The 25391-nt window shown below is 42.5% G+C and overlaps 1 protein-coding gene across 1 annotated transcript in view; it reads left to right on the forward strand.

Moving 5' to 3' along the window:
• OGDH (oxoglutarate dehydrogenase) overlaps positions 1-25391 on the forward strand; it is a 281110-nt gene that overhangs the window by 250969 nt on the left and 4750 nt on the right. Inside the window, exons 20-21 of the mRNA XM_053718145.1 lie at positions 10344-10416; positions 24824-24987. Of these exons, the coding sequence (XP_053574120.1) occupies positions 10344-10416; positions 24824-24987 (237 nt within the window). The remainder of the gene's footprint in view (positions 1-10343; positions 10417-24823; positions 24988-25391) is intronic.

The following is a 25391-nucleotide window of genomic DNA, read 5'->3' on the forward strand; positions in this document are numbered from 1 at the left end:
CCCCTACATTCATCTCCAAATACACATGCAGCGCCCCAGGTCATGTCTATTTCTCCTTCGGGGGAAATCCGTTGGCCATCAGACTTTGCGGATCAACTGCAAACTGCGGTCTCTAAGGTGATTAGTGCCTTGCCACGTTCTGCTAAGCGCAATATATGGAGTGTCATATACTCCTATGGATATCTCAGAAAGGTTATCCGCTGACGAGGATGACTCCGACTATTCGGAGGGCGTTCTTTCTGGGTCGGAATCCATGTCATCTAAAGCTCCGCCTGCAGAGGACCCTGACTTTAGGTTTAGGATGGGAAATTTGCGCTTTTAGCTGAGGCAGGTGTTTGCTACTCTCGAGGTCCCGGAACCGAAACTATCGGAGGAACCCTGGATTACTAAGCTTGATAAAGTGTATGAGGACAGGGTGGTACCTCATACCTTCCCGGTTCCTGTTAAGATGGCTAACATTAAGAATGACTGGGAGAGATTAGGATCTTCCTTTTCCCCTTCTTTTAAGAAACTGTTCCCCATTCCGGATTCTCAACTCGAGCTATGGGGGACCGTCCCTAAGGTGGATGGTGCTTGCTATCTCTACGCTCGCGAAACGGACGACGATTCATCTTGAGAATAGTTAGTCGTTCAAAGAGCCCATGGATAAAAAGTTAGAAAGCATATTAAGGGAAATGTTTCAACACACGGGGTTTGTTTTTCAGCCGGTAGCGGCGGTTGCCGGAGCTGCGATATATTGGTGCAAATCTCTGTCTGATATGGTTGAGAGGGAGACTCCCCTCGACGAAATACAAGAGAGAATTAAGGCCTTGAGGGTAGCTAATTCTTTTATTTGTAATGCCAATATGCAAATTATTCGCCTGAATGCTAAGGTTTCAGGGTTTTCTGTACTAGCCCACAGGGCTCTGTGGATAAAGTTGTGGTCTGCGGACATGTCGCTTTCCTACCGCAGGATAAGAAGGTTAAGCCTAAGGGATCTACTTTTCGTCCCTTTCGTGCGGACAAGGCCCAACGGCAGCAGCCCGCCGCAAAAGTGGATCAGTGCAAGGGTGCTTAGAAGCCAGCTCAGTCTTGGAACAAGTCCAAGCAGAACAAGAAGCCCGCCGAAACAAAGTCGGCATGAAGGGGCCAAGTAGGGGGCAGATTCTCTCTTAGAGGCCTGGTTGCAGGATGTTTAGGATCCTTGGGTTCTGGAGGTTGTCGCCCAAGGATACAGGATAAGGTTCAGAACTCATCCGCCCAGGGGCAGATTCCTCCTGTCAAATCTGTCTTCCAGACCAGGAAAGAGAGAAGCCTTTCTAGATCGTGTGAGGGATCTCTCTTCTCTCTGAGTTATTGTACCAGTACCCCGAGAAGAAAAGGGTCTAGGGTACTATTCAAACCTTTCCGTGGTCCTAAAGGAGGGCACGTTTTGCACGATTATAGACCTAAAATGTTTAAACAAGTTTCAGGCTGTTCCATCGTTCAAAATGGAAAGATCTATTCTGCCCCTAGTTCAAGAGGGGTCAGTTCATGACGACAATAGACTTGATGGATGCCTACCTTCATGTGCCAATCCAGAGGGATCACTTCAGGTTCCTGAGCTTTACTTTTCTGGACCAACATTTCCAGTTTGTGGCCCTTCCCTTTGGTCTGGCGACGGCCCTGAGAGTCTTCACAAAGGTTCTGAGGGCGCTGCTTGCAGTAGCCAGATCCAGAGGCATTGCTGTGGCGCCCTATCTCGACGACATCCTAGTCCAGGCGCCGTCGTTCAGTCTTGCAGAGGATCACTTGAGGGCCCTTCTTCTTTTGCTCCAATCTCACCGTTGGAAGATAAACTCAGGAAAGAGCTCCCTGATTCCCAGCAACAGGGTGGAGTTCCTGGGAACAATAATAGATTCTATATCCATGAAGATATTTCTCACAGATCAGTGACGCAGGAAGATTGCGTCTGCCTGTCTTGCCCTTCAGTCCTGCTCCAGTCCCTCTGTGGCTCAGAATATGGAGATGATCGGGCTCATGGTATCCAGCATCGATGTCATTCAATTCGCCAGGTTCCATCTCAGACCTCTTCAGTTGTGCATGTTGAGGCAGTGGAACGGCAATCATACAGACCTATCCCAATCTGGCAGGATGGGGAGCTGTTTGGGGTGCCAGAATGGCATAGGGAAAATGGTCTCGAGAGGAGTCTCTCCTTCGATCAATATTCTGGAACTTCAAGCGATCTGCAATGCTCTGAAGGCGTGGCCTCTTCTGGGGTCGTTCAGCTTCATCAGATTCCAGACAGACAACATTGCCTTGGTGGCTTACATCAACCATCGGGGGGGGGGCGAGAAGCTCCCTAGCGATGAGGGAGGTTTCTCGGATATTGGAATGGGCAGCGTCTCACAGCTGCTCGCTCTCATCAATCCACATACCGGGTGTGGACAACTGGGCATCTGATTTTCTCAGCAGGCAATCCTTCCATCCGGGGAAATGGTCTCTCCACCCCGTGGTGTTTGCGGAGATTTGTCACAAATGGGGGTTACCCCGTCGCAGGGATCTGTTGGTACAGGGTCCTTTTCAACATCAAAATCTAGATTCTCTAAGGCTGACTGCGTGGAGATTGAATGCTTAGTCTTGGCCAAGAGAGGGTTTTCTTAAAGAGTGATTGATACTCTCGTTCAGGCCAGGAAGCCGGTCACTCGTCGCACCTATCATAAGGTGTGGAGGACTTACTTGTCCTGGTGTGAGAAGCACGGATATCCTTGGCACAAGGTTAAGGTATCCAGTATTCTGTCCTTTCTCCAGGATGGACTGGAGAAGGGGCTTCCCGTCAGTTCCTTGAAGGGACAGATTTCGGTATTATCTGTTCTGTTGCACAAGAGGCTTGCTGAGCTTCCTGATATTCAGTCTTTTGTTCAGGCTCTGTCTAGAATCAGGCCTGTTTTTAGACAATCCGCTCCTCCTTGGAGCTTGAACTTTTTTTCTGGAGGTGTTGCAGAGAGTTCCGTTTGAACCTATGCACTCTGTTGACATTAAGATACTTTCTTGGAAGGTTCTATTTCTGTTTGCTATTGCATCGGCACGCAGAGTATCTGAGTTGGCGACCTTGCAATGTAAGCCTCCTTATCTTCGTTTTCATGTGGATAAGGCTGTTCTTCGCACTGGTTTGGGATTTCTTCCCAAGGTTGTGTCTAACCGTAACATCAATCAGGAAATAGTTGTTCCTTCTTTGTGTTCTAACCCCTATTCTCCTAAAGAGAGGTTACTTCATAATTTGGATGTGTTCGAGCTTTGAAGTTTTATCTTCAGGCTACGAAGGATTTCAGACAGACTACATCTCTTTTTGTGATGTATTCAGGGAAGCGCAAGGGGCAGAAAGCCTCTGCAACTTCTTTGTCCTTTTGGTTGAGGAGCATGATTTGCTTGGCCTACGAGACAGCAGGACATAAGCCTCCTCAGAGGATCACGGCTCATTCTACTAGAGCTGTGGCTTCTTCGTGGGCCTTCAAGAATGAGGCTTCTATGGAACAGATTTGTAAGGCGGCTACCTGGTCCTCCTTAACTACCTTTTACAAAATTTTACAAATTTGACGTTTTTGCTTCAGCGGAAGAAGTTTTTGGGAGAAAGGTTTTACATGCTGTGGTGCCCTCAGATTAGGGTCCGCCTCTTGCCCTCCAGTTTTCCTTCAGTTTCCTCTAGAGCTTGGCTATTTGTTCCCACAACTAATGAATGAAGCCGTGGACTCTCCTCCCCTTTAGATGACAAATATAAATTATGCTTACCTGATAATTTCATTTCCATCGTGGGGAGGAGAGTACACAGCTCCTGCCCATTGCTTCGATGGGCGGACCTAAATTTAGTTTGTTCTTCTGGCACCATTTATATCCTGATATTTCTCCTACTGTTCCTTGTTCTCTCGGCAGGATGACTGGGGTATGAGGGAAGTGGGGGGAGATATTTCAACTTTTGGCTGGGGTGTCTTTGCCTCCTCCTGGTGGCCAGGTTCTTATTTCTCCAACATTGGTGTGTCCGGTCCACGGCGTCATCCATAACTTGTGGGAATATTCTCTTCCCCAACAGGAAATGGCAAAGAGCACAGCAAAAGCTGTCCATATAGTCCCTCCTAGGCTCCGCCCACCCTAGTCATTCTCTTTGCCTGCTGAACAAGCAGCATCTCCACGGAGATGGTGAAGAGTATGTGATGTTTAGTTGTAGTTTTTTTATTCTACTATCAAGAGTTTGTTATTTTAAAATAGTGCTGGTATGTAAAATTTACTCTGAAACAGAAAAAAGATGAAGAGTTCTGTTTGTGAGAGGAATATGATTTTAGCAGCAGTAACTAAAATCGTTTGCTGTTTCCACATAGGACTGTTGAGAGGAGATAACTTCAGTTGGGGGAAACAGTTGGCAGACTTTTCTGCTTAAGGTATGACTAGCCATATTTCTAACAAGACTGTGTAATGCTGGAAGGCTGTCATTTTCCCCATCATGGGGACCGGTAAGCCATTTTCTTAGTCTCAAACAGAATAAAGGGCTTAATATGGGCTATAAAACTGGTAGACACTTTTATGGGCTAGATCGATTGCTTTATTTGGGCATTTTATACAGCTTGAAGTTGAAATTCACACTTTATAACTTTGGGGAACGTTTTTTTACGTCAGGCACTGGTTTAGACACCTTCCCAGTCAGGAAGGGCCTTCTATGTAGTAGGCAGAGCCTTATTTTCACGCCATTATTGCGCAGTTACTTTTGAGAGCAGGACATGCAGCTGCATGTGTGTGGGTCTGGAAGTGGTTGAAAAGGTTCCTAGAAGGCTTCATTTGATATCGTATACCCCCCTGGGTTTGGTAAAGTCGCAGCAAAGGCTGTAGCTGGGACTGTAGAGGAGTTAAAACTGTAAACGGCTCCGGTTTCGTCATTTTAAGGGTTAAAGGTCTGAAATTTGGGATGCAATGCTTTGAATGATTTAAGACACTGTGGTGAAAATTTGGTTAAATTTGAACAATTCCTTCATAGTTTTTCACATATTCAGTAAAAAAGTGTGCCCTGTTTAAAATTTAAAGAGACAGTAACGGTTTTGTTTTAAAACGTTTTTTGTATTTTATTGACAAGTTTAAGCCTGTTTAACATGTCTGTGCCTTCAGATAAACTATGTTCTGTATGTATGGAAGCCAATGTGTCTCCCCCTTCAAAATTGTGTGATAATTGTGCCATAGCGTCCAAACAAAGTAAGGACAGTACTGCCACAGATGGTAAAGTTGCCCAAGATGATTCATCAGATGAAGGGAGTAGACATAGTTCTACATCATCTCCTTCTGTGTCTACACCAGTTTTGCCCACGCAGGAGGCCCCTAGTACTTCTAGCGCGCTAATGCTTGTTACTATGCAACAATTGACGGCAGTAATGGATAACTCCATAGCAAATATTTTATCCAAAATGCCTGCATTTCAGAGAAAGCGCGATTGCTCTGTTTTAAACACTGTAGAGCAGGAGGGCGCTGATGATAATTGCTCTTGTCATACCCTCACACCAATCTGAAGTGGCCATGAGGGAGGTTTAGTCAGATGGGGAAATTTCTGATTCAGGTAGAATTTCTCAACAGGCAGAACCTGATGTTGTGACATTTAAATTTAAATTAGAGCATCTCCGCGCACTGCTTAAGGAGGTGCTATCTACTCTGGATGATTGTGACAACCTGGTCATTCCAGAAAAATTGTGCAAGATGGACAAGTTCCTAGAGGTTCCGGTGCACCCCGACGCTTTCCCTATACCCAAGCGGGTGGCGGACATAGTGAATAAGGAGTGGGAGAAGCCCGGCATACCTTTTTGTCCCCCCTCATATATTTAAGAAATTATTTCCTATGGTCGACCCCAGAAAGGACTTATGGCAGACAGTCCCTAAGGTCGAGGGGGCAGTTTCTACACTAGCTAAGCGCACTACTATTCCTATCGAGGATAATTGTGCTTTCAAAGATCCTATGGATAAAAAATTGGAGGGTTTGCTTAAAAAGATTTTTGTACAGCAAGGTTACCTCCTGCAACCTATTTCGTTCATTATTCCTGTCACTACAGCAGCGTGGTTCTGGTTCGAGGAACTAGAAAAGTCGCTCGGTAGAGAGACTCAGTATGAGGTGGTTATGGACAGAATTCACGCACTTAAGTTAGCTAATTCCTTTATTTTAGATGCCGCTTTGCAGTTAGCTAGATTAGCGGCGAAAAATTCAGGGTTTGCAATTGTGGCGCGCAGAGAGCTCTGGCTAAAGTCTTGGTCAGCGGATGTATCTTCCAAGACAAAGTTGCTTAATATCCCTTTCAAGGGTAAAACCCTTTTTGGGCCAGAATTGAAAGAGATTATCTCAGACATCACTGGGAGTAAGGGCCACGCCCTCCCACAAGATAGGCCTTTCAAGGCCAAGAATAAGTCTAATTTTCGTTCCTTTCGCAATTTCAGGAACGGACCGGCCTCCAACTCTGCAGCCTCTAGACAAGAGGGTAATGCTTCGCAAACAAAACCAGCTTGGAAACCGATGCAAGGCTGGAACAAGGGTAAGCAGGCCAAGAAGCCTGCTGCTGCTACCAAAACAGCATGAAGGAGTAGCCCCCGATCCGGGACCGGATCTAGTAGGGGGCAGACTCTCTCTCTTCGCTCAGGCTTGGGCAAGAGATGTTCAGGATCCCTGGGCACTAGAAATAGTTTCTCAGGGTTATCTTCTGGAATTCAAGGAACTACCCCCAAGGGGAAGGTTCCACATGTCTCACTTATCTTCAAACCAAATAAAGAGACAGGCATTCTTACATTGTGTAGAAGACCTGTTAAAAATGGGAGTGATACACCCAGTTCCATCTGTGGAACTAGGAATGGGGTTTTACTCAAATCTGTTTGTAGTTCCCAAAAAAGAGGGAACTTTCAGACCAATTCTGGATTTAAAGATTCTAAACAAATTTCTCAGAGTGCCATTGTTCAAAATGGAAACTATTCGAACGATTTTACCTTCAATCCAGGAGGGTCAATTTATGACTACCGTGGATCTAAAGGATGCGTATCTACATATTCCTATCCACAAAAATCATCATCAGTTCCTAAGGTTCGCCTTTCTGGACAAACATTACCAGTTTGTGGCTCTCCCATTCGGGCTAGCCACTGCTTCCAAGGATTTTCACAAAGGTACTCGGGTCCCTTCTAGCGGTTCTAAGACCAAGGGGCATTGCAGTGGCACCTTACTTGGACGACATTCTGATACAAGCGTCGTCTCTTTCAAAGGCAAAGGCTCACACAGACATCGTTCTGGCCTTTCTCAGATCTCACGGGTGGAAGGTGAACATAGAAAAGAGTTCCCTGTCTCCGTCGACAAGAGTTCCTTTCTTGGGGACAATAATAGATTCTTTAGAAATGAAGATTTTCCTGACAGATGTCAGAAAGTCAAAACTTCTAAACGCTTGTCAAGTTCTTCACTCTGTTCCACGACCTTCCATAGCTCAGTGCATGGAAGTAGTAGGGTTGATGGTTGCAGCAATGGACATAGTTCCTTTTGCGCGAATTCATCTAAGACCATTACAACTGTGCATGCTGAAACAGTGGAATGGGGACTATACAGACTTGTCTCCAGTGATTCAAGTAGATCAGAAGACCAGAGACTCACTCCGTTGGTGGCTAACCCAGGATTACCTGTCCCAGGGAATGAGCTTCCGCAGACCAGAGTGGGTCATCGTCACGACCAACGCCAGTCTAGTGGGCTGGGGCGCGGTCTGGGACTCCCTGAAAGCTCAGGGTCTATGGTCTCGGGAAGAGTCTCTTCTCCCGATAAACATTCTGGAACTGAGAGCGATATTCAATACTCTCAGGGCTTCGCCTTAACTAGCAAAGGCCAGATTCATAAGATTCCAATCAGACAACATGACGACTGTTGCTTACATCAACCATCAGGGGGGAACAAGGAGTTCCCTGGCGATGAGAGAAGTGACCAAAATCATAAAATGGGCGGAGGATCACTCCTGCCACCTATCTGTGATCCACATCCCAGGAGTGGAAAACTGGGAGGCGGATTATCTGAGTCGTCAGACATTCCATCCGGGGGAGTGGTAACTCCACCCGGAGATATTTGCCCAGTTGACTCAATTATGGGGCATTCCAGACATGGATCTCGTCAGAACTTCAATGTTCCTTGCTACGGGTCCAGATCCAGGGATCCCAAGGCGACTCTAGTGGATGCATTAGTAGCGCCTTGGGCCTTCAACCTAGCTTATGTGTTTCCACCGTTTCCTCTCATTCCCAGGCTGGTAGCCAGGATCAAACAGGAGAGGGCCTCTGTGATCTTGATAGCTCCTGCGTGGCCACGCAGGACTTGGTATGCAGACCTGGTGAATATGTCATCGGCTCCACCATGGAAGCTACCTTTGAGACAGGATCTTCTATTACAGGGTCCATTCGAACATCCAAATCTAGTTTCCCTCCAGTTGACGGCTTGGAAATTGAACGCTTGATTTTATCTAAGCGTGGGTTTTCGGATTCTGTGATAGATACTCTGGTACAAGCCAGAAAACCTGTAACTAGAAAAATTTACCATAAAATATGGAAAAGATATATCTGTTGGTGTGAATCCAAGGGATTCTCATGGAGTAAGATCAAAATTCCTAGGATCCTTTCTTTTCTTCAAGAAGGTTTGGATAAGGGATTATCAGCGAGTTCTCTAAAGGGACAGATTTCTGCTTTATCTGTCTTGTTACACAAACGACTGGCAGCTGTGCCAGATGTTCAAGCTTTTGTTCAGGCTTTGGTCAGGATCAAGCCTGTTTACAGACCTTTGACTCCTCCCTGGAGTCTGAATTTAGTTCTTTCAGTTCTTCAAGGGGTTCCGTTTGAACCTCTACATTCCATAGATATCAAGATGTTATCTTGGAAAGTTCTGTTTTTGGTTGCTATTTCTTCTGCTAGAAGAGTTTCTGAGTTATCTGCTCTGCAGTGTAATCCGCCCTATCTGGTGTTCCATTCAGATAAGGTTGTGTTGCGTACTAAACCTGGTTTCCTTCCAAAGGTTGTTTCCAACAAGAATATTAACCAGGAAATAGTTGTGCCTTCTTTGTGTCCGAATCCAGTTTCAAAGAAGGAACGTTTGTTACACAATTTAGATGTAGTTTGTGCTTTAAAGTTCTATTTAGAAGCAACAAAGGATTTCAGACAAACGTCTTCTCTGTTTGTCGTTTATTCTGGCAAGAGGAGAGGTTAAAAAGCTACTGCTACCTCTCTTTCCTTTTGGCTGAAAAGCATCATCCGATTGGCTTATGAGACTGCCGGACGGCAGCCTCCCGAACGCATCACAGCTCACTCTACTAGGGCTGTGGCTTCCACATGGGCCTTCAAGAACGAGGCTTCTGTTGATCAGATATGTAAGGCAGCGACTTGGTCTTCCCTGCACACTTTTGCCAAATTCTACAAATTTGATACTTTTGCTTCTTCGGAGGCTATTTTTGGGAGAAAGGTTTTGCAAGCCGTGGTGCCTTCCATTTAGGTAACCTAATTGGCTCCCTCCCTTCATCCGTGTCCTATAGCTTTGGTATTGGTTCCCACAAGTTATGGATGATGCCGTGGACCGGACACACCAATGTTGGAGAATACCTGATAAATTACTTTCTCCAACGGTGTGTCCGGTCCACGGCCCGCCCTGGTTTTTTAATCAGGTTTGATGAATTTCTTTCTTTAACTACAGTCACCACGGCACCCTATGGTTTCTCCTGTTTTTCTCCTGTCCGTCGGTCGAATGACTGGGATGGGCGGAGCCTAGGAGGGACTATATGGACAGCTTTTGCTGTGCTCTTTGCCATTTCCTGTTGGGGAAGAGAATATTCCCACAAGTTATGGATGACGCCGTGGACCGGACACACCGTTGGAGAAAGTAATTTATCAGGTAAGCATAAATTCTGTTTTCCCACAAGTAATGAATGAAGCCATGGACTCTCCTCCCCACGATGGAAATGAAATTTTCAGGCAAGCATAATTTTATAAAAAATTTTTTTTTAACATAGTAGATGAGATTGAAGAAAGACAGAAGGTCCATCGAGTAGAAATCTTAATATACTTAGAATTAGCTCCAGTTCATCTTAAATTAATCCTGTTAAAAAGTTGACCCCGTTAACACAAGCAATCATATCCTATATATCTATAGGAAATAAATTTGCCAATAAAAATGCATTATAACATCACAGATTGGGAAAATACAGAGTATTGTATGTTTGTAACATCACTACTCTCATAAAGACGTCCTCTGTAAACCCAAATCTCTTTTATATATAATGGGTGCATTGGTTACATAGTCTAAGCAGGGCACCAGGTGTCTAAATTCTTACATGTTTTGTATTTTTTTTTTATTTTATTGTTACTAGTTGATTGTCTTCACTCCAAAATCACTTCTGCGTCACCCTGAAGCCCGGTCAAGCTTTGATGACATGTTGCCAGGTAAGAGTTGACCACAAATGTATGGGTCAGAGGGATATAACTGGACTGAGATGTTTTAATTGAAGGCAGGTAGCATCAACTTCGATTTTGCAGATGTTATGATTGATTATTGATGAATAAGGTTGTTGTGTTTTGTTTTGTTTTAACGGTTTTATTGGAAGAAAATTGCTATAATACAATATGATTCAGTATAACATAAGGTTATATTGCTGAAGTCCGTTATCAGTTATTTGATCAAAACTCCATCTCAATGTTAATCAGTTGTCTTTTTGTGATAGTGAGTCCATATGGATAGTAGTAAGCCTGGTATGCATTTTAGATATCACAAACAGTTTGCACTCCCCTTTCAGAAGCACGTGTTAGAGATTAACTTCAAAATATCAAGTTAAAGATAAAAAAAACGTAGGATATAACGCGATAAATATTTAGATTTTAAAATAAATAAATAATGAAATGATCTAGTGGCCCTGCTGTTGGTATATGTGTCAGGTTGGGGGAAGTCAACAAATGCTCACATGGAGGGGGCAGGTAAGTGGGGGAAAGAGGGGAGAGGAGGTAAAGAATATGGAGAAGAAGGTATATGATTTCAGCAATCTTTTGTGAAATTCCATCTCATAGTCATGTATTCATGGGTTTCGATTTTACCTATTTTAAGAAAGTGGTAACTCGATAGCAAGGTTTCTACCTTTTGTTTCCACAAAGTTAAGGTTGGTACCTCTGGGGACTTCCATCTCTCTGGTATAAGTATCTTTGCACTGTTAAGCATAATATATAGTAGGTTTTGACTTCGTCTTTGAGTTTCGGTAATTTATGAAAGAGTAAAATTCACGAGTCCACTAGGACTTACGAGGATAGTATTTTATTTATGTATGCTATAGTATAATGCCAAGGGTTTCCCAGTCTGTCCCAGTCTGCTTTTTCGCCACTACCTCTCCAACAGCTACCGTTGGAGTGTTTATAGATCTTTTAAATCCATAAAAGTAGTCCAGTACCATCTGGACAAGAGTTTGATTCTAGTGGACACTGTTGGACAAAAATCTTTTTTTCTCTTGTTAAGTGTATCCAGTCCACGGATCATCCATTACTTATGGGATATTCTCCTTCCCAACAGGAAGTTGCAAGAGGATCACCCACAGCAGAGCTGCTATATAGCTCCTCCCCTAACTGTCATATCCAGTCATTCTCTTGCAAGCCTCAACCAAGATGGAGGTCGTAAGAGGAGTGTGGTATTTTATACTTAGTTTATTCTTCAATCAAAAGTTTGTTATTTTTAAATGGTGCCGGAGTGTACTGTTTATCTCAGGCAGTATTTAAAAGAAGAATCTGCCTGCGTTTTCTATGATCTTAGCAGAAGTAACTAAGATCCATGGCTGTTCTCACATATTCTGAGGAGTGAGGTAACTTCAGAGAGGGAATGGTGTGCAGGTTTTCCTGCAATAAGGTATGTGCAGTTAATATTTTTCTAGGGATGGAATTTGCTGCTGCTGATACCGAACTAATGTAAGTAAAGCCTTAAATGCCAGTGATAGCTACTGGTATCAGGCTTATTAATAGAGATGCATACTCTTATAAAAATGTAATATAAAACTTTTGCTGGCATGTTTAATCGTTTTTATATGTATTTGGTGATAAAACTTATTGGGGCCTAGTTTTTTTCCACATGGCTGGCTTGAATTTTGCCTAGTAACAGTTTCCTTAGGCTTTCCACTGTTGTAATATGAGTGGGAGGGGCCATTTTTAGTGTTTTTCTGTGCAGCTAAAAATACTGACAGAGACATTCAGTTTCCCTCTGCATGATCCAGGACATCTCTGGAGGGCTCAAAAGGCTTCAAAGTCGTTTTTGAGGGAGGTAAAAAGCCATAGTAGAGCTGTGGCAGTTGTTGTGACTGTTTGAAAAAAAACAAAAAACGTTTTTGTCTTTTATTATTCCATTTTGGGTATTAAGGGGTTAATCATCCATTTGCAAGTGGGTGCAATGCTCTGCTAACTTGTTACATACACTGTAAAAATTTCGTTAGTGTAACTGCCTTTTTTCACTGTTATTTCAAATTTTGACAAAATGTGTGTTTCTTAAAGGTGCAGTAACGTTTTTTTATATTGCTTGTAAACTAGTTTAAAGTGTTTTCCAACCTTGCTAGTCTCATTGCTAGTCTGTTTAAACATGTCTGACACAGAGGAAACTACTTGTTCATTATGTTTGAAAGCCATGGTGGAGCCCCATAGGAGAATGTGTACTAAATGTATTGATTTCACCTTAAACAGTAAAGATCAGTCTTTAACTATAAAAGAAATATCACCAGAAGATTCTGACGAGGGGGAAGTTATGCCGACTAACTCTCCCCACGTGTCAGACCCTTCGCCTCCCGCTCAGGGGATGCACGCTAATATGGCGCCAATTACATCAGGGACGCCCATAGCGATTACCTTGCAGGACATGGCTGCAATCATGAATAATACCCTGTCAGAGGTATTATCCAGGTTGCCTGAATTAAGAGGCAAGCGCGATTGCTCTGGGGTTAGGAGAAATACAGAGCGCGCAGATGCTGTAAGGGCCATGTCTGATACTGCGTCACAATATGCAGATCATGAGGACGGAGAGCTTCAGTCTGTGGGTGACATCTCTGATTCTGGGAAACCTGATTCAGAGATTTCTAATTTTAAATTTAAGCTTGAGAACCTCCGTGTGTTGCTTGGGGAGGTATTAGCTGCTCTGAAAGACTGTAACACAGTTGCAGTACCAGAGAAATTGTGTAGGCTGGATAAATACTATGTGGTACCGGTGTGTACTGATGTTTTTCCTATACCTAAAAGGCTTACAGAAATTATTAGCAAGGAGTGGGATAGACCGGGTGTGCCTTTTTCCCCACCTCCTATATTTAGAAAAATGTTTCTAATAGACGCCACTACACGGGACTTATGGCAGACGGTCCCTAAGGTGGAGGGAGCAGTTTCTACTTTAGCAAAGCGTACTACTATCCCGGTTGAGGACAGTTGTGCTTTTTCAGATCCAATGGATAAAAAATTGGAGGGTTACCTTAAGAAAATGTTTATTTAACAAGGTTTTATTTTACAGCCCCTTGCATGCATTGCGCCTGTCACGGCCGCGGCGGCATTCTGGTTTGAGGCCCTTGAAGAGGCCATCCATACAGCTCCATTGACTGAAATTATTGACAAGCTTAGAACACTTAAGCTAGCTAACTCATTTGTTTCTGATGCCATTGTTCATTTGACTAAACTAACGGCTAAGAATTCCGGATTCGCCATCCAAGGGCGTAGGGCGCTATGGCTTAAATCCTGGTCAGCTGACGTGACTTCGAAGTCTAAATTACTCAACATTCCTTTCAAGGGGCAGACCTTATTCGGGCCTGGTTTGAAGGAAATTATTGCTGACATTACTGGAGGTAAGGGTCACACCCTTCCTCAGGACAGGGGCAAAGGCCAAACAGTCTAATTTCTTTCATGTAATTAACAAGAGTCCATGAGCTAGTGACGTATGGGATATACATTCCTACCAGGAGGGGCAAAGTTTCCCAAACCTTAAAATGCCTATAAATACACCCCTCACCACACCCACAAATCAGTTTTACAAACTTTGCCTCCAAGGGAGGTGGTGAAGTAAGTTTGTGCTAGATTCTACGTTGATATGCGCTCCGCAGCAAGTTGGAGCCCGGTTTTCCTCTCAGCGTGCAGTGAATGTCAGAGGGATGTGAGGAGAGTATTGCCTATTGAATGCAGTGATCTCCTTCTACGGGGTCTATTTCATAAGGTTCTCTGTTATCGGTCGTAGAGATTCATCTCTTACCTCCCTTTTCAGATCGACGATATACTCTTATATTTACCATTTCCTCTACTGATTCTCGTTTCAGTACTGGTTTGGCTTTCTACAAACATGTAGATGAGTGTCCTGGGGTAAGTAAGTCTTATTTTCTGTGACACTCTAAGCTATGGTTGGGCACTTTATTTATAAAGTTCTAAATATATGTATTCAAACATTTATTTGCCTTGACTCAGAATGTTCAACTTTCCTTATTTCCAGACAGTCAGTTTCATATTTGGGATTATGCTTTAAATTATCATATTTTGTCTTACCTCAAAAATTTGACTTTTTTCCCTGTGGGCTGTTAGGCTCGCGGGGGCTGAAAATGCTTCATTTTATTGCGTCATTTTTGGCGCGGATTTTTTTGGCGCAAAAATTCATTTCCGTTTCCGGCGTCATACGTGTCGCCGGAAGTTGCGTCATTTTTTTGACGTTATTTTGCGCCAAAAATGTCGGCGTTCCGGATGTGGCGTCATTTTTGGCGCCAAAAGCATTTAGGCGCCAAATAATGTGGGCGTCTTATTTGGCGCCAAAAAATATGGGCGTCGCTTTTGTCTCCACATTATTTCAGTCTCATTTTCATTTGCTTCTGGTTGCTAGAAGCTTGATGTTTGGCATTTTTTTCCCATTCCTGAAACTGTCTTATAAGGAATTTGATTTATTTTGCTTTATATGTTGTTTTTTCTCTTACATATTGCAAGATGTCTCACGTTGCATCTGAGCCAGAAGATACTACAGGAAAACCACTGCCTGCTGGATCTACCAAAGCTAAGTGTATCTGCTGTAAACTTTTGGTAGCTATTTCTCCAGCTGTTGTTTGTATTAATTGTCATGACAAACTTGTTAAAGCAGATAATATTTCCTTTAGTGATGTACCATTGCCTGTTGCAGTTCCCTCAACATCTAAGGTGCAGAATGTTCCTGATAACATAAGAGATTTTGTTTCTGAATCCATAAAGAAGGCTTTGTCTGTTATTTCTCCTTCTAGTAAACGTAAAAAGTCTTTTAAATCTTCTCTCTCTACAGATGAATTTTTAAATGAACACCATCATTCTGATTCTTTGGACTCTTCTAGTTCAGAGGATTCTGTCTCAGAGATTGATGCTGATAAATCTTCATATTTATTTAAGATGGAATTTATTCGCTCTTTACTTAAAGAAGTACTAATTGCTTTAGAAATAGAGGATTCTAGTCCTCTTGATACTAATTCTATACGTTTGGATAAGGTTTTTAAAGCTCCTGCGGTTATTCCAGAAGTCTTTCCTGTTCCTAATGCTATTTCTGCAGTAATTGCTAAGGAATGGGATAAATTGGGTAATTCATTTACTCCTTCTAAACGTTTTAAGCAATTATATCCTGTTCCGCCTGACAGGTTAGAATTTTGGGACAAAATCCCTAAAGTTGATGGGGCTATTTCTACCCTTGCTAAACGTACTACCATTCCTACGTCAGATGGTACCTCGTTTAAGGATCCTTTAGATAGAAAAATTGAATCTTTTCTAAGAAAAGCTTATCTATGTTCAGGTAATCTTCTTAGACCTGCTATATCATTGGCTGATGTTGCTGCAGCTTCAACTTTTTGGTTGGAAACTCTAGCGCAACAAGTAACAAATCGTGATTCTCATGATATTATTATTCTTCTCCAGCATGCTAATAATTTCATCTGTGATGCCATTTTTGATATTATTAGAGTTGATGTTAGATTTATGTCTCTGGCTATCTTAGCCAGAAGAGCTTTATGGCTTAAGACTTGGAATGCTGATATGGCTTCTAAATCAACTCTACTTTCCATTTCTTTCCAGGGAAACAAATTATTTGGTTCTCAGTTGGATTCTATTATTTCAACTGTTACTGGTGGGAAAGGAACTTTTTTACCACAGGATAAAAAATCTAAAGGTAAAAACAGGGCTAACAATCGTTTTCGTTCCTTTCGTTTCAACAAAGAACAAAAGCCTGATCCTTCGTCCTCAGGAGCAGTTTCAGTTTGGAAACCATCTCCAGTCTGGAATAAATCCAAGCCTGCTAGAAAGGCAAAGCCTGCTTCTAAGTTCACATGAAGGTACGGCCCTCATTCCAGTTCAGCTGGTAGGGGGCAGGTTACGTTTTTTCAAAGAAATTTGGATCAAATCTGTTCACAATCTTTGGATTCAGAACATTGTTTCAGAAGGGTACAGAATTGGTTTCAAGATGAGACCTCCTGCAAAGAGATTTTTTCTTTCCCATGTCCCAGTAAATCCAGTGAAAGCTCAAGCATTTCTGAATTGTGTTTCAGATCTAGAGTTGGCTGGAGTAATTATGCCAGTTCCAGTTCCGGAACAGGGGATGGGGTTTTATTCAAATCTCTTCATTGTACCAAAGAAGGAGAATTCCTTCAGACCAGTTCTGGATCTAAAATTATTGAATCGTTATGTAAGGATACCAACGTTCAAGATGGTAACTGTAAGGACTATATTGCCTTTTGTTCAGCAAGGGAATTATATGTCCACAATAGATTTACAGGATGCATATCTGCATATTCCGATTCATCCAGATCATTATCAGTTCCTGAGATTCTCTTTTCTAGACAAGCATTACCAATTTGTGGCTCTACCGTTTGGCCTTGCTACAGCTCCAAGAATTTTCACAAAGATTCTCGGTGCCCTTCTGTCTGTAATCAGAGAACAGGGTATTGTGGTATTTCCTTATTTGGACGATATCTTGGTACTTGCTCCGTCTTTACATTTAGCAGAGTCTCATACGAATCGACTTGTGTTGTTTCTTCAAGATCATGGTTGGAGGATCAATTTACCAAAAAGTTCTTTGATTCCTCAAACAAGGGTAACCTTTCTGGGTTTCCAGATAGATTCAGTGTCCATGACTCTGTCTTTAACAGACAAGAGACGTCTAAAATTGATTACAGCTTGTCGAAACCTTCAGTCACAATCATTCCCTTCGGTAGCCTTATGCATGGAAATTCTAGGTCTTATGACTGCTGCATCGGACGCGATCCCCTTTGCTCGTTTTCACATGCGACCTCTTCAGCTCTGTATGCTGAACCAATGGTGCAGGGATTACACGAAGATATCTCAATTAATATCTTTAAAACCGATTGTTCGACACTCTCTAACGTGGTGGACAAATCACCATCGTTTAATTCAGGGGGCTTCTTTTGTTCTTCCGACCTGGACTGTAATTTCAACAGATGCAAGTCTCACAGGTTGGGGAGCTGTGTGGGGATCTCTGACGGCACAAGGAGTTTGGGAATCTCAGGAGGTGAGATTACCGATCAATATTTTGGAACTCCGTGCAATTTTCAGAGCTCTTCAGTTTTGGCCTCTTCTGAAGAGAGAATCGTTCATTTGTTTTCAGACAGACAATGTCACAACTGTGGCATACATCAATCATCAAGGAGGGACTCACAGTCCTCTGGCTATGAAAGAAGTATCTCGAATTTTGGTTTGGGCGGAATCCAGCTCCTGTCTAATCTCTGCGGTTCATATCCCAGGTGTAGACAATTGGGAAGCGGATTATCTCAGTCGCCAAACGTTGCATCCGGGCGAATGGTCTCTTCACCCAGAGGTATTTCTTCAGATTGTTCAATTGTGGGGGCTCCCAGAGATAGATCTGATGGCCTCTCATCTAAACAAGAAACTTCCCAGGTATCTGTCCAGATCCCGGGATCCTCAGGCGGAGGCAGTGGATGCATTATCACTTCCTTGGAAGTATCATCCTGCCTATATCTTTCCGCCTCTAGTTCTTCTTCCAAGAGTAATCTCCAAGATTCTGAGGGAATGCTCGTTTGTTCTGCTAATAGCTCCGGCATGGCCTCACAGGTTTTGGTATGCGGATCTTGTCCGGATGGCATCTTGCCAGCCATGGACTCTTCCGTTAAGACCAGACCTTCTGTCACAAGGTCCTTTTTTCCATCCGGATCTGAAATCCTTAAATTTAAAGGTATGGAGATTGAACGCTTGATTCTTGGTCATAGAGGTTTCTCTGACTCCGTGATTAATACTATGTTACAGGCTCGTAAATCTGTATCTCGAGAGATATATTATAGAGTCTGGAAGACTTATATTTCATGGTGTCTTTCTCATCATTTTTCTTGGCATTCTTTTAGAATACCGAGAATATTAGTTTCTTCAGGATGGTTTGGATAAGGGTTTGTCCGCAAGTTCTTTGAAAGGACAAATCTCTGCTCTTTCTGTTCTTTTTCACAGAAAGATTGCTATTCTTCCTGATATTCATTGTTTTGTACAAGCTTTGGTTCGTATAAAACCTGTCATTAAGTCAATTTCTCCTCCTTGGAGTTTGAATTTGGTTCTGGGAGCTCTTCAAGCTCCTCCGTTTGAACCTATGCATTCATTGGACATTAAATTACTTTCTTGGAAAGTTTTGTTCCTTTTGGCCATCTCTTCTGCTAGAAGAGTTTCTGAATTATCTGCTCTTTCGTGTGAGTCTCCTTTTCTGATTTTTCATCAGGATAAGGCGGTGTTGCGAACTTCTTTTGAATTTTTACCTAAAGTTGTGAATTCCAACAACATTAGTAGAGAAATTGTGGTTCCTTCATTATGTCCTAATCCTAAGAATTCTAAGGAGAAATCATTGCATTCTTTGGATGTTGTTAGAGCTTTGAAATATTATGTTGAAGCTACGAAATCTTTCCGTAAGACTTCTAGTCTATTTGTTATCTTTTCCGGTTCTAGGAAAGGCCAGAAAGCTTCTGCCATTTCTTTGGCATCTTGGTTGAAATCTTTAATTCATCTTGCCTATGTTGAGTCGGGTAAAACTCCGCCTCAAAGAATTACAGCTCATTCTACTAGGTCAGTATCTACTTCCTGGGCGTTTAGGAATGAAGCTTCGGTTGACCAGATCTGCAAAGCAGCAACTTGGTCTTCTTTGCATACTTTTACTAAATTCTACCATTTTGATGTATTTTCTTCTTCTGAAGCAGTTTTTGGTAGAAAAGTTCTTCAGGCAGCGGTTTCAGTTTGAATCTTCTGCTTATGTTTTTTGTTAAACTTTATTTTGGGTGTGGATTATTTTCAGCAGGAATTGGCTGTCTTTATTTTATCCCTCCCTCTCTAGTGACTCTTGTGTGGAAAGATCCACATCTTGGGTAGTCATTATCCCATACGTCACTAGCTCATGGACTCTTGTTAATTACATGAAAGAAAACATAATTTATGTAAGAACTTACCTGATAAATTCATTTCTTTCATATTAACAAGAGTCCATGAGGCCCACCCTTTTTTGTGGTGGTTATGATTTTTTTGTATAAAGCACAATTATTCCAATTCCTTATTTTATATGCTTCGCACTTTTTCTTATCACCCCACTTCTTGGCTATTCGTTAAACTGATTTGTGGGTGTGGTGAGGGGTGTATTTATAGGCATTTTAAGGTTTGGGAAACTTTGCCCCTCCTGGTAGGAATGTATATCCCATACGTCACTAGCTCATGGACTCTTGTTAATATGAAAGAAATGAATTTATCAGGTAAGTTCTTACATAAATTATGTTTTTCGTGCCTTTCGAAATTTCAAGGCAGGTGCAGCATCAACTTCCTCCGCTTCAAAACAAGAGGGAACTTTTGCTCAATCTAAGCAGGCCTGGAAACCTAACCAGTCCTGGAACAAAGGCAAGCAGGCCAGAAAGCCTGCTGCTGCCTCTAAGACAGCATGAAGGAACGGCCCCCTATCCGGCGACGGATCTAGTAGGGGGCAGACTTTCTCTCTTCGCCCAGGCTTGGGCAAGAGATGTTCGGGATGTCTGGGCGTTGGAGATCATATCTCAGGGATATCTTCTGGACTTCAAAGCTTCCCCTCCACAAGGGAGATTTCATCTTTCAAGGCTATCTGCAAATCAGATAAAGAAAGAGGCATTCCTACGCTGTGTGCAAGACATCCTAGTTATGGGAGTGATCCATCCAGTTCCGCGGACGGAACAAGGACAGGGTTTTTATTCGAATCTGTTTGTGGTTCCCAAAAAAGAGGGAACCTTCAGACCAATTTTGGATCTAAAGATCTTAAACAAATTCCTCAGAGTTCCATCTTTCAAAATGGAAACTATTTGGACCATCCTACCCATGATCCAAGAAGGTCAGTACATGACCGCAGTGGACTTAAAGGATGCCTACCTTCACATACCGATTCACAAAGATCATCATCGGTTTCTAAGGTTTGCCTTTCTAGACAGGCATTACCAATTTGTAGCTCTTCCCTTCGGGTTGGCTACAGCCCCGAGAATCTTTACAAAGGTTCTGGGCTCACTTCTGGCGGTTCTAAGACTGCGAGGCATAGCAGTGGCTCCGTATCTAGACGACATCCTGATACAGGCGTCAAGCTTTCAAGTTGCCAAGTCTCATACAGAGATAGTTTTGGCATTTCTGAGGTCGCACGGGTGGAAAGTGAACGAGGAAATTAGTTCTCTATCCCCACTCACATGAGTCTCCTTCTTAGGGACTATTATAGATTCTGTAGAAATGAAAATTTACCTGACGGAGTCCAGGTTATCAAAACTTCTAAATGCTTGCCGTGTTCTTCACTCCATTCCGCGCCCTTCGGTAGCTCAGTGTATGGAGGTAATCGGCTTAATGGTAGCGGCAATGGACATAGTGCCATTTGCGCGCCTTCATCTCAGACCGCTGCAATTATGCATGCTGAGTCAGTGGAATGGGGATTACACAGATTTGTCCCCTCTGCTAAATCTGGATCAAGAGACCAGAGATTCTCTTCTCTGGTGGTTGTCTTGGGTTCACCTGTCCAAGGGTATGACCTTTCGCAGGCCAGATTGGACAATTGTAACAACAGATACCAGCCTTCTAGGTTGGGGTGCAGTCTGGAATTCCCTGAAGGCACAGGGATCGTGGATTCAGGAGGAGAAACTCCTTCCAATAAATATTCTGGAGTTAAGAGCGATATTCAATGCTCTTCTGGCTTGGCCTCAGTTAGCAACACTGAGGTTCATCAGATTTCAGTCGGACAACATCACGACTGTGGCTTACATCAACCATCAAGGGGGAACCAGGAGTTCCCTAGCGATGATAGAAGTCTCAAAAATAATTCGCTGGGCAGAGTACCACTCTTGCCACCTGTCAGCAATCCATATCCCAGGCGTGGAGAACTGGGAGGCGGATTTTCTAAGTCGTAAGACTTTCCATCCGGGGGAGTGGGAACTTCATCCGGAGGTGTTTGCTCAGTTGATTCATCGTTGGGGCAAACCAGAGTTGGATCTCATGGCGTCTCGCCAGAACGCCAAGCTTCCTTGTTATGGATCCATGTCCAGGGACCCAGAAGCAACGCTGATAGATGCTCTAGCAGCGCCTTGGTTCTTCAACCTGGCTTATGTGTTTCCACCGTTTCCTCTGCTCCCTCGACTGATTGCCAAAATCAAACAGGAGAGAGCATCAGTGATTCTGATAGCACCTGCGTGGCCACGCAGGACTTGGTATGCAGACCTAGTGGACATGTCATCCTTTCCACCATGGACTCTGCCTCTAAGACAGGACCTTCTGATACAAGGTCCTTTCAATCATCCAAATCTAATTTCTCTGAGACTGACTGCATGGAGATTGAACGCTTGATTCTATCAAAGCGTGGCTTCTCCGAGTCAGTCATTGATACTTTAATACAGGCACGAAAGCCTGTTACCAGGAAAATCTACCACAAGATATGGAGTAAATATCTTTATTGGTGTGAATCCAAGAATTACTCATGGAGTAAGGTTAGGATTCCTAGAATATTGTCTTTTCTCCAAGAGGGCTTGGACAAAGGATTATCAGCTAGTTCCTTAAAGGGACAGATTTCTGCTCTGTCTATTCTTTTGCACAAGCGTCTGGCAGAGGTTCCAGACGTCCAGGCATTTTGCCAGGCTTTGGTTAGAATTAAGCCTGTGTTTAAACCTGTTGCTCCCCCGTGGAGCTTAAACTTGGTTCTTAAAGTTCTTCAAGGAGTTCAGTTTGAACCCCTTCATTCCATTGATATTAAACTTTTATCTTGGAAAGTTCTGTTTTTGATGGCTATTTCCTCGGCTCGGAGAGTCTCTGAGCTATCTGCCTTACAATGTGATTCTCCTTATCTGATTTTTCATGCAGATATGGTAGTCCTGCGTACCAAACCTGGGTTTTTACCTAAGGTGGTTTCTAACAAGAATATCAATCAAGAGATTGTTGTTCCATCATTGTGTCCTAATCCTTCTTCAAAGAAGGAACATCTTATACAAAATCTGGACGTAGTCCGTGCCTTGAAGTTTTACTTACAAGCAACTAAAGATTTTCGTCAAACATCTACCCTGTTGGTCGTTTACTCTGGACAGAGGAGAGGTCGAAAAGCTTCGGCAACCTCTCTTTCCTTTTGGCTTCGGAGCATAATATGCCTAGCCTATGAGACTGCTGGACAGCAGCCCCCTGAAAGGATTACAGCTCATTCCACTAGAGCTGTGGCTTCCACCTGGGCCTTTAAAAATGAGGCCTCTGTTGAACAGATTTGCAAGGCCGCGACTTGGTTTTCGCTTCACACTTTTTCCAAATTTTACAAATTTGATACTTTTGCTTCTTCGGAGGCTGTTTTTTGGGAGAAAGGTTCTTCAGGCAGTGGTTCCTTCCGCTTAATCCTGCCTTGTCCCTCCCATCATCCGTGTACTTTAGCTTTGGTATTGGTATCCCATAAGTAATGGATGATCCGTGGACTGGATACACTTAACAAGAGAAAACATAATTTATGCTTCCCTGATAAATTTATTTCTCTTGTAGTGTATCCAGTCCACGGCCCGCCCTGTCCTTTTAAGGCAGGTCTAAATTTTAATTAAACTACAGTCACCACTGCACCCTATGGTTTCTCCTTTCTCTGTTTGTTTTCGATCGAATGACTGGATATGACAGTTAGGGGAGGAGCTATATAGCAGCTCTGCTGTGGGTGATCCTCTTGCAACTTCCTGTTGGGAAGGAGAATATCCCATAAGTAATGGATGATCCGTGGACTGGATACACTACAAGAGAAATAAATTTATCAGGTAAGCATAAATTATGTTTTAACCACAAAAAAACATTGATGAATGAGGTTTTAAGCATTGGTAGAAGTCCCTTTTTGAAATCACATCTAAATGGTCCTTTAATCCATTATTGTTCAGCCTCTTGCCTTGGTTAAGTTTATATGTTTGTCCCTTCCCCTAGTCATTTTTGTGCCCCTGTTTGTTCTTGTGTATTTTTTTCTTCCTGACTGTATGTCTCTCTTGCACTGTTTTTTCTTTTGATTTGTTTTAAAGTATGTTTTTCTTCCTGTTACTCATCAAGTCACCTGGAGTTCACTAGTGCAGAGGAAATAAAATATTTATTTTGGGAGCAAATAGTATATTCTATAAATAAAAAATACAAACTTGTGCACAGGCCAGTTTTTCACTTGTACAGGGCAGATCTAGATTTTGTACAGATTTTGTACAGATTTTGTACTAGATTTTGCAGTCACATTGTTGGAACACCTTTTTAGTTTTTTTCCTCCATGCTTTATTTTAGTAATCTTATTTTATCAGTGATCTTTCTTTTTCACACCCCAATAGACTATATTATACTTTCTAACCCTTATAATTGGACCCACTACAAAAGGGTTTGTGTGAGGGAGTTCGAGGGGGAGGAAAGGTATTTTTGTAGAGTGAAATCTCCTGAGGCAGAAGTAGGAAACTGCATATGGACCCTTTAATAAGGGGTTTTATGTTTGTTCACAGTTAGGGTTAATAAATACAGGTATATCACTGAACCAAGTTAGGCATGCATACTTTTAGTAGAAAAGAGTAAAAGAAAAAAATAAATATATCCGTGAAACTTAGATGGTTGTTAGTTATGTTCATGTTGTAGATACAGTTGCCATGACAATGCTGTGGTTACCTGGAAGAGTGTGGCCATGCCCTTATTCATCATCTGATCATCATAGCTGTGAGAGGAAACACCATTAGCAACCTCCCCCCACCCACAATGGACATACGATAAAGTATAATATACCACTCAATAATAATATTAACTCATAATACTATTGCCTGGATCCTTAAAGTTAAATCGAACCCCAAATTAAACTTTGTGATATCACTATCTCTTGGTCTCCTTTGTTGAAACTTGGCTCCATTCAATGAGAGTATAATAAGGCTAAGGAATCATGAAAGTTTTAATTTGGATTTCCATGTCCTTTTTAAAGGAAAATTAAACACTAAATTTATTTTGTTCACCTCCATCTAATTATGAGTGCTGCCATTTTGGAATCTAGATTACACTACAGGTATCTAAAGTAGAGTTGGTGCATATGTGCAAACAAGTCAGCACTGGAATGCAGCGAAAGCTAGACTAGAGGGAGGCAGGAATAACCTGAATGCTATGCTTATAAAATGTATTTAGTGGTTGATATCCCTTTTATAATGTGCAGGAGAGAGATGTTGGATTAGAAAATGCTGTCATGTTATATTGAGTGTGCACAGAATTAAGGCTTTCTTCCATTTACAAACACCCCTCAGAGCCTATATGCAGGCAACAGTGATTTATGTAATGAATGGGTACAGATTATTATTATTTAGTTTTAAAGACTATCCTTAGCTCAAATTAAAGTGTCTCGATCCATCCTGTTTCCCAGGCACTCACTTTGAGAGAATTATCCCAGATGTTGGGCCAGCCTCCCAAAATCCTTCAGGGGTGAAGCGTCTGCTTTTCTGCACAGGAAAGATATACTATGAGTTAACCAAGGAGCGGAGTACCCGTGGCATGGAGTCTGATGTGGCCATCACACGCGTGGAGCAGGTGAGAAAAAATATGAGATGTTAACAATTATTATAGAGAGATTAATTAGATGTTTGGCCTTTCTAGTAAGCATAAGACAAGAACAATTTAGTAGGTTGTGGCCGTCGCACAACCCGCCAATGTGTGCTGGCTCAGGGCCAGCAGTTATCTGTGGCTACTGAACAGGACTTTTACTATATTTAACACGTTTGCGAGGAGTTAAAAACACAGACTTTGAGGGTCAGTAGTGCTATTACATGCTGTAATATTTAAAGGGATACTGAACCCAAATTTTTTCTTTTGTGATTCAGATAGAGCATGCATTTTTAAGCAACTTTCTAATTTACTCCTATTATAATTTTTTCTTTGTTCTCTTGCTATCTTTATTTGAAACAGAAAGTCAAGAACCCTGGACAGCACTTGTT

The sequence above is a fragment of the Bombina bombina genome, chromosome 6 (assembly GCF_027579735.1).
Source record: "Bombina bombina isolate aBomBom1 chromosome 6, aBomBom1.pri, whole genome shotgun sequence".
Taxonomy (NCBI): Eukaryota; Metazoa; Chordata; class Amphibia; order Anura; family Bombinatoridae; genus Bombina; species Bombina bombina.